Source organism: Myodes glareolus, chromosome 2, assembly GCF_982192425.1.
Source record: "Myodes glareolus chromosome 2, mMyoGla1.1, whole genome shotgun sequence".
Lineage (NCBI taxonomy): Eukaryota > Metazoa > Chordata > Mammalia > Rodentia > Cricetidae > Myodes > Myodes glareolus.
In genome coordinates, this window is record NC_142027.1 from 103255072 (window position 1) to 103267442 (window position 12371).

A 12371-nucleotide genomic window follows, 5' to 3' on the forward strand; every position below is an offset into this window, starting at 1 on the left:
CTCGCGGAGAATCTCATTACACTGGACATTTTGAATATTGGGTCAGAAGTGATGATGTGTCTAAAGTCCGTATGGCTTTTAAACAATGATTGATTAATCACTGTGCAGAACCCTTCCTATCGCCTAACGGTGGAAGAGACTCCCATTCACATATTAATTCAGTGTGGAAGAGCCAATACGCAGAAGTTAACTTGATGTAAACTTTTCAAAACAAAAGGGCAAAGCAGGCTGACAGGTTTATAAAACTTGCCTGGGTCTGAACTCGGAATAGAAATGTCTACTTCCAGGTAAGTCCAGCCTATTCTGGTTTGGGGTAGGCACCTGGGCTGTGGGAGCTAGCTATGAAAGATTCACGTGGAATGTTTCCCTGTGCCACCTAGGTCCTTACCATCTGATGGCGTAGGTAATGTTAGCCTACCCAAGCAAGTCTGCCCTAGCTAGGCAGTAAGGCTGCTCTGGGAGCCAGAAGGCAGTGACCAGACTCTCTCCTTCCAGACTGGAATACCCACACGGCTGATGCCACACTATCTTCGCAACCACACACAAGGGGAGAAATGTTGATACCTAATATTGGCATCCACTAAATAGGCATGGCATGCCATTAGGGGACCATGTTTCAGCTCTCACACTCCATGCATCTTAAAAGTTTATTTTATCCATACACAGTTACCTTTTGCTTCCCATAAGCTTCATGTGCAGCCATAATATCAGCCACTGGACACTGGGAGATGGTTTGGTTCGTAAAACACTTGCCTTCTAAGCATGAGGATCTGGTTTCAGATCCCGCATAACCCACATAAAAAGCCAAGCATGGGGATAGTCTCCGTAACCCCAGTGCTGGGCAGGCAGACAAGCAGATTCATGGAACATACTGGCCAGCAGGCCCAGCCAATTACTGATTTCCAGTTCAGTTTAGAACCCCATCTCTAAAAATAAGATGGGAGCAACTGAGGATGACAGCCACCTATGGCTTTTATGTATACACATAAATATTACACACACACACACACACACACACACACACACACATATTCTGGAAATGTCTCTTATTAGTAGGTGCCAGCATATTTAGATTCAGAGGCAAGGTTAGCCCTGCTCCTCCCTCTATTTCTACATTATAGTGAAGGAGAGATGGGAGCGGTGCTAATTCATCTTGGTTTTTTTTTTTTTTTTCTAATTGTAGTACGATACATCCAGAATTTAATTCCCAGCACTGGACCAAGCTGGTCACAGCCACTACACCAAGGTCTTTTATTCTCCAGACAAAAGTAGGGAAGCCATCTATAGTCACTAAATACTAGTTGGCTGAAATACTTTTTGGTTCTTCTGGAACACTGGCTAGCAGTTTTTTGTTTCTTAAATTGTCAAGCTTCTCACAAAAGTCCACCTCAGAAAAACACAATGCAGACATCCGAGGCGGTAGACACAGCACACCTTCATTCTGCTGCTGTACGCGGGCTGGCAGAGATGAAGACATCCTAGAGACAGGAAGGCCCGACCAGAGTGGGAACAGTTCTTGTCAGAACCCCTAACAGTGTGAGCCGGAAGCCCAGACAATGATAGCTCAACAGTGGAGGTAGTGGGGACCACACCTTGACCAGGACTGCTTGGATGTGCACATCCTTGACCCTTTTATTAAATCAATATTCAATCTTACTCCAGGGTCCCCCCAAAGGTGAACTTGGGGAGATGGGGGTGGCTTTGTCCCTCTTTTCAATGTGGCCACATTGGACAAATATCATTTTTCTGTTTTCCATAATTAATTTAATTTTTTAAAATTGGCATATTGAGGATGGGGGGAGTCTAAATCTGGCTTGGAACACAGGCTGTGACCGCCCCAAGTTCAATAAGAATGTGAATGGCTCTTGGGAATGCGTTATTCCGTGAGGAATCCAGGTGTGGGTGATGAGTCTACCTACCATGCTTCAAGCCCTCATGGGATGCTACATGCTCATCGCCCATTCCAAGGTGTAGCACCTTGGCACCACGTGACACACAGGCAGTCACACTTAAGCATACATCCTTGAGGGGTTTGTAGATTTATCAAGACTTCTGATCTTTAGAGGTTTTCCAAATAGAACTTCTACTGGGAAAATGCATAATTGGTTCCATTTAACATTTAGCTAAGTCTGATGTGTCAGGGGAAGGTTCGCCTAAGAATTAAAACAAGACCGGTTCTTCCACCTCCTCCCTTCCCACACCATATCTAGTTTTGATAAAAGTGAAGACTACATAAAGGAACAGAATGCAGGGTCTTACTAACATACATAAGTTTTCAGTACCAATCTCATTAGAGCTCAACTTTACGTGTTTTACCTGATGCCAATGAAAAGATAAAATTCTACAAGGGAATGAGATGTGAGTTGCTTAATTATAATATTTATGAGTGGCTTCTTATATACTTTTTGGTTGGGGTAGTGCTGAAATTATTGCAAAAATTTTACATATTCCAATTATCTACCACCACGGCATTGCATTCAGAAAGGACTTTGAAAATACACTGAAATCGTTCTATTCTCTGCCTCAGGTCAGAATAGCCCATCGGACGCCAGCGTGCTAACCATTCTGTAGCTCTGGGATAGAAGTATTGTGTGAACCAGAAATTCTTAAGGAATCATTTCCCCACTTCTTCTAACAGGCTGAGGCTGATTTCCTTGGTTCTGAACCAGAATGGCACTCTCTTTGACCATCATTATCCTATTTATATCACAATCGAGTGCTAAATCAGATTTGCTGAACAGAATAAATGCCTCTAGTTATAAAACTTGGCAATCATTAACGATAATCATGAGCTCTTTGGTAATACAATCTCTCTCCCTTGTTATTGCTGCTGAAAACGTCTTGGTCAGTCATGTCCACTTCTCCTGTGGCTCCTGACAAAGGCAGTTCTTTCAATAGCAGAATGTCACACAGGGGGAGTGAGATGCTCCATCTAATCAATGTGCATTAAAAGGCCCGACTAATCCTCGGTCTGCCTGGTACATGATCTGGGGAGGAGAACTCAGTTCCTCAGAATTAAGGAGGCTCTATGGGGCTGGAGGAATGGCTCAGTCAGTAAAGTGCTTGTTTGGGAAGCGTAAGGTCCTTAATTCTACTGCTTAGGACCACGTCTAAAGTTTGGGCACAGAAACAGGATCTACAATGCACAGTGCTGAGAAGGCAGCAATGGCAGATCCCTGAGGATCACCAGCTACCACTCAAGTCTACCTGAACTAGCGACTGAGAGAACCTGCCTGAAAAACAGGAGGAAGGGGTAGAGACATAGCTCAGTGGGTAAGAGTACTTTCCACACTATCAGGAGGATCCGAGTTCCAAGTACCCAAGTAAAAAGCTGGATTCTGGCTGGACTTATGACACACACACACACACACACACACACACACACACACACACACACAGAGAGAGAGAGAGAGAGAGAGAGAGAGAGAGAGAGAGAGAGAGAGACATATACACACATACAGATACACAGACAGACAGAGAGACAGACATGTTAATCCCAGCACTTGGGATTAAACAGAGGCAGGCAGATCTCCATGAGTTTGCTTGTGGTCATCCTGGTTTACATAGTGAATTCCTGGAGAGACAGGGCTACATGGAGATTCTGTCTCAAAACAGAAACAATAACAAAAACTAGGTGTTGTGAAATGTGTCTGTAGCCCCATTCACCGTGGAGGATGCAGCTAGGAGGATGGCTGGAACTCGCTGGCTGCTGATCTAGTTTCAGATTCAATAGAATGCGGTGGAGAGTGACAGAACAGAACACTGATGTCCTCCTCTGTCCACTCCATTTATGATTATAGGAGCATGCGCATAGCCCCCCACAAGTGTACATAATAATACGCTGCATACATATTGCATGCACTCATGTGAATACACACTGTGAATACACAAGCAAGACGTTTTTAAAAGGTGGGGAGTAGCTGAAGAAGATACCTGGCCTTCACACTGTATGTAGAGATGCGCGCGCACATACACACACACAATTAAGAATGAAGAGAGGTGATGGTAGAATCACAACAGAGTCACACAGATCCCTTGTCAGGATGTCAGGAGTATATGAGAACGTACCCTCTCAATCCCCCCAAACCGACACCCTGTTGGAGATGCAGACATCTCCCCTGTGCATTCTGCCCCTTCTAGCAAAGCAGTTGTTCTGAGATGCCAGGCAAAGCAAACTCTACAGTTCATCCCACACACTTCACAAAGCTCAAACAGAAAACCACATCCTGCAAGCCTCCAAGCGTATTCGGGAAGATGAGATCCATGTATAAAGGCTTGTATGTCAGGAAGATGAATCCACACGTATCACGTGCCCATGTGCCAGGAAGATGAAATCCACAGATATCATAGGCCCATGTGCCAGGATGGCACTCTGACATTCATCTTCCAAGACTGTTCACCACTGACATTTTCTCAAATGTTTTATTCCATGAAAGGAGGCACTGCCAACGCGTGAGGACATACCACTGACACGTATGTTGGAAGCTGGCATAGCTCAGTTCACACTTGGGGGTTATTTTCACTTTTCTTTGAAATTAACTTTTTCATAGTAAAATTTCTTTTTTCTTTCTTTCTGTCAATTCAAGTAGTACTGCATGCATGCATGTGAGTGTGTGTGTGTGTGCATGTGTGTGAATGTCTCCTTGTGTTTCTTGCCTATTTTTGTTTTGCATATTAATTTGTAGGTGTACTAGATACAGTACCTACATAATACAGCATTTTATCCTATAGCTTGATTTATTTTTTTTATTTATTATGTATACAATATTCGGTCTGTGTATATGTTTGCAGACCAGAAGAGAGCACCAGACCTCATTACAGATGGTTGTGAGCCACCATGTGGTTGCCGGGAATTGAACTCAGGACCTTTGGAAGAGCAGGCAATGCTCTTAACCACTGAGCCATCTCTCCAGCCCCCCATAGTAAAATTTCAAAGTCCAAATATTTAAAGTGTTTTTTCAAACTAGAATTTCCCTAGAGAAATTGAATCTGTAACTACAACTCGTGTGTAGGCAGTCGAGTTGAGTGAAAATGAACAGGTTATGCTTAGACACCACCTATAAAATTCTGAGGCAGTGTCTATAAATTGTATGAGTTGGATCGGTGCTCACTTGGTAATAGGCATGCCATGGATTTGTAATCCTCCTGCCTCAGCCTCCTGATTGGGGGGATGATAAGCTTGGCAACAAGATCTACCTTTTAAAATTCTGCTATTTTTTTAAAGAATTTATGCCATGATTTTTTTTGTGTGTGTGTGTAAAACCTCTGGACATCAGTACTGTACAGGCCTGGGGATTGGTCTTAGGTACTTAGGTCATCAGGTTTCAAGCTTTTCACTCACAGAGCCATCTTGCTGGTCCCCAAAATGGCTAATCTAAACACAGCTGTATACATGCATTTTCATTCTCTCAAGGATGTTATTCTTAGGTTGACAGAATATAATCGACATCTTAGTCTCACATAAGACTCAATCTGAAGAAGTTGATAAAACAATAATATTGGCAGTGAACAAAAAGAACAAACTTGTCTTTAAGTCTGTAAAACAAGTAAGATCTTGGGTGAAAAATAAAAAATTCCTGTTGTCTGCAAATCATTCAAAGGAGTCAATCTCCCTGAAGCCCTTCGAACAATCAACAATGGATCAATACAAAGCCATAAACCATATCAGAGACAGACGACACATTGCACAGTGTCCCATCACACAGTGGTTATTAATTACAGCAAAGATCCCTTTCAGGGCCAGCAGTTGGATGATCAAAACTCACGTGCTATGCTCAGGTGGATGAATGGGCTTGTCTTGTTCTCTCCGTTCCTCTCATTCACAGCCTGCACGTAGTAAGCCCCGGAGTCGCTTGCTTTTGTAGCAAGGATCACCAGCTGATTCTCCAATGTGATGGCTCTGTTTCAGAGACAAGACACAGTGTCAAGCCCACTTACGGCAATGCAACAAAAATTAGTTCGTCAGGTCAACAATATAGTAATAAAGACCTAAACATGGGCTGGGGAGATGGCTCAATTACTAAATTACTAAATTGTCTTGAAAGCTTGAGAGTCTGAGTCCAGCTCCCAGAGGCCATGCGAAAAAGCTGGCTATGATGTCATGCTTACAATCCCAACACTGAGGAGGCAGAGATGAGCAGACTCTTGGGGCTCATCAGCCAGTCAGCTGCGTAGTTCGAATGAGAATGGTCTTCACAGGCTCACATGTTGGAATGCTGGGTCCCCAGTGGGTAGAATTGTCTGAGAAAGATTAGGAGGTGTGGCCTTGCTAGAGATGTTGTGCACCTGGGGGTGGGCTTTGAGGTTTCAGAAGTTCACAGCATTCCTAGTTGCCCACTCCCCTCTTTTCCTCTGCCTGTGGTTGTTGTCTTAACAGATAAGCTCTCGGCCACTGCTCCAACTCCATGCCTGCCGGCCATGATGGTCATTGATTCAATGTCTAAAATTATAAGCAAGTCCCCAGTTAAACTCTTCATCAGTTGCCTTTGCCATAGTGTTCTGCCACAGCAATAAAAAAGTAAATTAGACACCAGTCTGTCCTACTTGGTGACTGTTAGGCCAGTGAGAGATCTCATCTCAAAATACAAGAAAGGTAGAGCCTGAGAAATGATAACTGAAGTTGACCTCTGGCCTTCACAGGAATGTGTACACACCTGTACACTATACCCCCTGCAACTCCCCAAAAACATAAAAAGAAGAAATAAATAGATAAAAATCAACATACAAACCCCCAAAAAATAAAAATAAAGAGAAGTACTGTTAGACAATGGTCTTGGGCCTTGTAAAGATTTGTCATTTGTACTGGTTTAATAAAACACTGATTGGCCAGTAGCCAGGCAGGAAGTACAGGCCGAGCGACAAGATTAGGAGAATTCTGGGAAGAGGAAATGCTCAGCCTGCAGTCATCACCCAGATGCAGAGGAAGCAAGATGAGAATGCCTCACTGATAAAAGGTACCAAGCCACGTGATTAACACAGACAAGAATTGTGGGCTAATGTAAGATGTAAGAGTAACTTAATAAGAAGCCTAAGCTATTGGCCAAACAGCGTTGTAATTAATATGGTTTCTGTGTTATTATTCGGGTCTGGACAGCTGAGAAAAGAACAAATAATCTCTCCTTACACAGAAAAAAATAAATAGAGAAAATCAATATGCAGGCTAGTTTGTGACTGTACCTTCTTGGAGGGGCAGCACTCTACCATCTCAGGAGTTCTACATCTGAACTCTTGACTATAAGGAAGAAGACATATACCCTGGGAGCTAACACAGAGGGTCCTGAGAATTCAAGATACTGCCTGTTGGAAGTTCTAGGGGAGCAGACTCTTGTTCCAGGCCAGCAGAGGGCTGGACCACCAACTGATCCATGGCAAGTGATTCTATTGTGTCCTTTGCCCCCTCAGAAGCCTCACTGGGACTTCACATGTCTGACAGGCAGAGAGGTGCCATTGGCCTAGTGCTGACTACTCCTATTGAAACTGTACCATCATTACTAGCTACGGAGTGCACACTTCTTCCTGTGCTTGCACATATAGTTGTACAGAGGAACCATTAAACAATAACACGTGTCTAACTTTGACACCTTGACACACATTACCATCTACAGAATTTACACTTGAAAACTGTAACTGAGTTACAAGAATGTTGAAAATATTTTAACAAAGTTCATGATTTTGTGTGGGGCTACATTCATAAGCAGGCCTGAAGAGTGGATATGCTTGAATTAATGATGAAGTCCTCTGCAGACATCCCAGTTTTAGCAGGAAAGAACCCTGAGGCATGCTGGATCCATACACCCTTTCTTTGAGCCCTGCCTGCTCAGCTCACACAGCAGCTTGTGTCGGAGGTGAGACAAGGTCTTCTCCATACAGATATGTACTTGTAGATCTCCTCTGCCCTAGTTTCTTATTCTGGCTCACAGTTCAAAGGTCAAGTCCATCATGGCTGGGAAGTCATGGCAACAGGAGGCTGAAGCAGTTGGTCTCATCTTATCCACAACCAGGAGGAAGAGAGGTGAATGCACACCGCTGTTCAGTGTCCTTTCCCCACCGATATAGTCCAAGATCCCAGCCAGGGAGCCCTACCACCCACAATTAATTCCCATCTCAATTAATGAAGTCAAGATAACCCCCACAAGCATGCCCAGGAGCCCTTTTCCTGGATGACTCTAAATTCTGACAAGCTGACAAGCACAAACTGATCACAGATCATATAAAGACTTCTCACCATGATATTTACCTGGAAAGGAGGAAGCCCATGAAGTTATAACATCCACAAACTCAGGCTACTTCTTACAGGAAGCCCTGTATCCTTCCCCTAGTAAGTCTGTATCCCTCCGGCTAGTTTGAAGGGCAAATGGGGAGAGGGATTTGTTTTGATATTTTAATGCAAATGTGGAGTTGGGGAGATATTCCAGTGTGTTAAGTGCCTCTTGTACAAGCATGAGGGCTTGAGATAGGTCCTCTGCACCCATGCAAAAAGCTAGGTATGCTAGTGGCTAGTGCTTGCTTGCAATCCCAGTGTTGGGAAGGATACAAGTAGATCCCTGGTGCTCACGGCCTAGTCAGCCTAGCTAAATCAGTAAGTCCAGACCCTGTCTCAAAAAACAAGGACTCCCAAAGTTGATCTCTGCCTTCTACATGTACACACACAGTCACACACTAATACACATGCAATAACACACACAGATGCACTCACACTTGTCTACACACATATGCACATGTGCATGCGAACAGATACACACATTAACACACATACGCATGCATATATATATATATATATCTACACATACTAAAACACACAGTCATGCATGCACGTATGTACCTATACACATACAGCAAATGTGAGTAACATGTTCTCCAGCTTACAAGTCAGGCCTTGCTACACAGCATGTGCCCACCCTCTCTTTTTTTCCAAAAGAAAAGTGTTGAGTGTTCCACAGGGACGGGGCCTGCGTGTTCATTCTCTGACCTGCAGAGCCCTTCCATACGGGTCCTTCCAGAGCCAGGAAAAGCGGTCATCTCTCCTGAGGTATTAAAGGCAATAATCATCTTTCCTTCCTGTTACCTTGTGGAGAGCTTTTTTCCCAAAAACCTCCTGGTTTTTCTCCATTGTATAAAATTATCTGAAGGAGTGATTGCTCACCAGGCTCCCACAGGGCGTATTACATTTTAGGTCTCTATGGCTAACTTATTTCATGTCTCATTTAAGAAAATTTCCCTATTAGGAAGTTTTCAATTTTTTGTCCCATAAAAATATTTCAAAAAGAGTTTTACTATAATTATTTATGACTGCTTTATAGGTTCTTTTATAGAAGCATAGAAATTGTTCCATTTTATTTTAGTATATGTTACACTGGCACCTAAAATTAAATATGAATATTTACTACACATGAAGTTATACATTTAATAGTATAATTCAAAAATTGAATATATAACTTTTGCTTTCACATCTGATTTTTAGCATACTATTCTTAAGTATGCCTATTATTTCTCAGAATTAGTCATTTTAAAACGCTCGTTAATTCTTTATATTATTTACAACAGTGTTTCAAGGCTACTGAAAATTAAAAAGTATATAAAAAATAAAAACAGTAAGTTTTATATTTATTAAGGTTTTTATTTTAAAGCTCTTTCCTTTTAGTTTTTGATTTCTGTACATGTTCAAGACTAAAATTAAAAAAAGAAAATTTATGCATTGTTTAAAAAGACAGTCACAAAGATGACATTAAAAAAAAGCAATTCCACAAAAGGCTATTATTTTTCCCTCTATGAACTATTTCTATGTAGAGGATTTATACAAAAGAAACTAATGTGAGCAATAAAAGTAAAACATCTGCAAACATCTATGTTGATGATATGTCCTGATATCTGCCATATGCATGTGTATGCACGTATGTGACTGTAAGTACATGTGGGGGGGTATGTGCATGAGTGTAGAGGTGTACACACACACACAACCATACACATGCATGTGGAGGTCAGAGGTTGATGATGCTGGGTATCTTCCTCAGATGCTATTCACCCTACTTTTGGAGACAAGATTTCCCACTGGACCTGGGGCTCACTAGTTCTACTAGATCAGCTAGCCAGAAAAACCCAAGATCTGCCTGTCTGTGCCCTACAGTGCTGCAATTACAGACATACACCATCTTGCTGAACTTTTCATATGGGTTCTGGGGACTGAACTTGGGTCCTTGTGCTTGAACAATAAGCACTTAATCAACTGAGCCAATAGCCCAGCCACACTTGCTGTGAGACTTCACTAAGAGAAATGGGTTTTAGAGACAGAGGGCCTCAGTGAGCAGCTGAGGGTTTGGTTCTATGGAGAGACTTCCAGAGGCTCTGCATGTCCCAGGGCCCAGGCTGATGGTCCCAGTAGCAGTTTTGTATGGCTATAGGGGAACACAGGTATAGCATGGAAGCTGCTGATTTGGAGTGAGGGCAGGACAGAAAGAAGAGAAGGTTCTGAGGTTGGTGTGTATGTATATGTATGTGAGATAGGTTCTCTTACTGGTCTGTAACTAACTGATCAGGCTAAGCTGGCTGGCCAGTGTGTCTCAGGGATCCTCCTGTCTTACCTTACCAGTGCATGTGTAAGCGTGCACCATGCTAGGCTTTTTTAAAATTTATTTTAACATGGTTTGGGGCACTGAACTCAGATCCTCATGTTTTCATATTAAGCACTTTATAAACTGAGCCATCTCCCCAACCCACTGAACCGTCCATCCTGCAACCTACTCCGTCTTTCTAGTTAATTTTAACTGTCAACTTGACACAGCCCAGGGTCATCTGAAAGAGAAGTCAGGGTTGATGCATTGCCCACATCAGGCTGGCCTGTGGGTGGTGCGGGAGAATTGTCTGTATTCTGTCAATCATGTATTTTAATAAAACGCTGATTGGCCAGGCAGGAAGTATAGGCGGGTCAATCAGACAGGAAGTAAAGGTGGGGCAATGAGAATAGGAGAAGGCTAGGGAGGAGGAAGCTCCCTCAACCATTCCTGCCCAGACCACCAAAGAAGCAACATGTGAACTGACAGCTGAAAAAGGTACCAAGCCATATGGCTAACGTAGATAAGGATAATGGGGTAACATATGTGATAAGAGCTAATAAGTAGCCTGACCTAATGGGCCAATCAGTTTATAATTTTATGGAGTCCTGTGTGTGATTTTCTTTGGGATATGCCGGATGTGGGGTACCAGGCAGAACAGAAACCCCAACAAGCCAGGCCCTTCATGTTACATGTGGGAGGTGGTTTGGATTGTTAACTGATGCAGAATGGTCCAGTCCACTGTGGGCACCACAATTCCCCGGGCAGGTGGTCCTTGACCGTATAAGAGAGCTAAAGAAGCACAAGGCTGTGATCCAGCCAGGAAGCAGTGCTCCTCCACGGTTTCTACCTCAAGTTCCCATTTCATCCCCTGCCTCGACCTCCCTCAATGACAGACTGTAATCTGTACGTTGAAACGAGTCCATTCCTCCCCGATGTTGCTTTTGACCATGGCATTTGTCACAGAGATGGAATGGAACTCGGACACCAGCTCTGCACTGGCTGCTTCACACGGTTAACACACGTCCCCTGAAATCGAATTTGCTTGAGTCCGAGTTCCTGTGACCAGAAGTGGATAGAATACAGACACAGGCTCAAAACAGCCTTACACCGTCACAACCATTCAGGATTTGTAGACAGCTTTTCTTTGGTGCATACGGCAAAGTCCTAGGAATGTCTTTTTATGCGTGTGAACATAAAACAGAAATGGTTTATGAGTGGCGAGAGTGTGAGCCATTTTCTTTTGAATCCCGTGTGTTTGAATGTTTTCCAATCTCCCTACAACAAACATGCATATCACTTTGTTATCAGAAGAACGGTATTGGAAAGAAGTGCAGAGGGGCATGCTCAATGATTACGGGAGCAGAGTTTAATACTTTGCCCGTAATAGGAACGGCTCAGCTTTATTATAACATAATTCCAAAGAACTCATTTAAAACTTGCATTGACTTTGCAGGAAAATTATAGTGTTCAGCCAGAGAAATTTTCCCTTAACTTTACTGCAATAAATGTATGTATTTTTTTTAAAAAAAATAAAATTATGTCTTTAGTCTTCCACTACCTTCATTCCACACTTTAAAAATGAAACTTCAGAATTCTTACTTCTAATTCAGTGAGTTAGTAATAAAAGCAGCAAGGGAAAAAAAAAAAGCCCACCTCGCTCCAGTGTCAGCAGATAGAGCTGGTGCCGAGGAAACTACAATGCCAAGGTCAGAGAGAGCAAGTCAAGGGGGTCATTCGGGTGTGAACTCTAATTGCAGGAGATGTTTCCAGAAGCCAGGGACCAATCTGTTGTACTGAACAGACAGGGCTCAGGAACAGAGA

At 43.0% G+C, this 12371-nt stretch overlaps 1 protein-coding gene across 1 annotated transcript in view; it reads right to left on the reverse strand.

The window, feature by feature from the left end:
* Positions 1–12371, reverse strand: part of Sdk1 (sidekick cell adhesion molecule 1) — a 944655-nt gene that overhangs the window by 397853 nt on the left and 534431 nt on the right. Inside the window, exon 5 of the mRNA XM_087903322.1 lies at positions 5766–5899. Coding sequence (XP_087759448.1) covers positions 5766–5899 — 134 coding nt within the window. The remainder of the gene's footprint in view (positions 1–5765; positions 5900–12371) is intronic.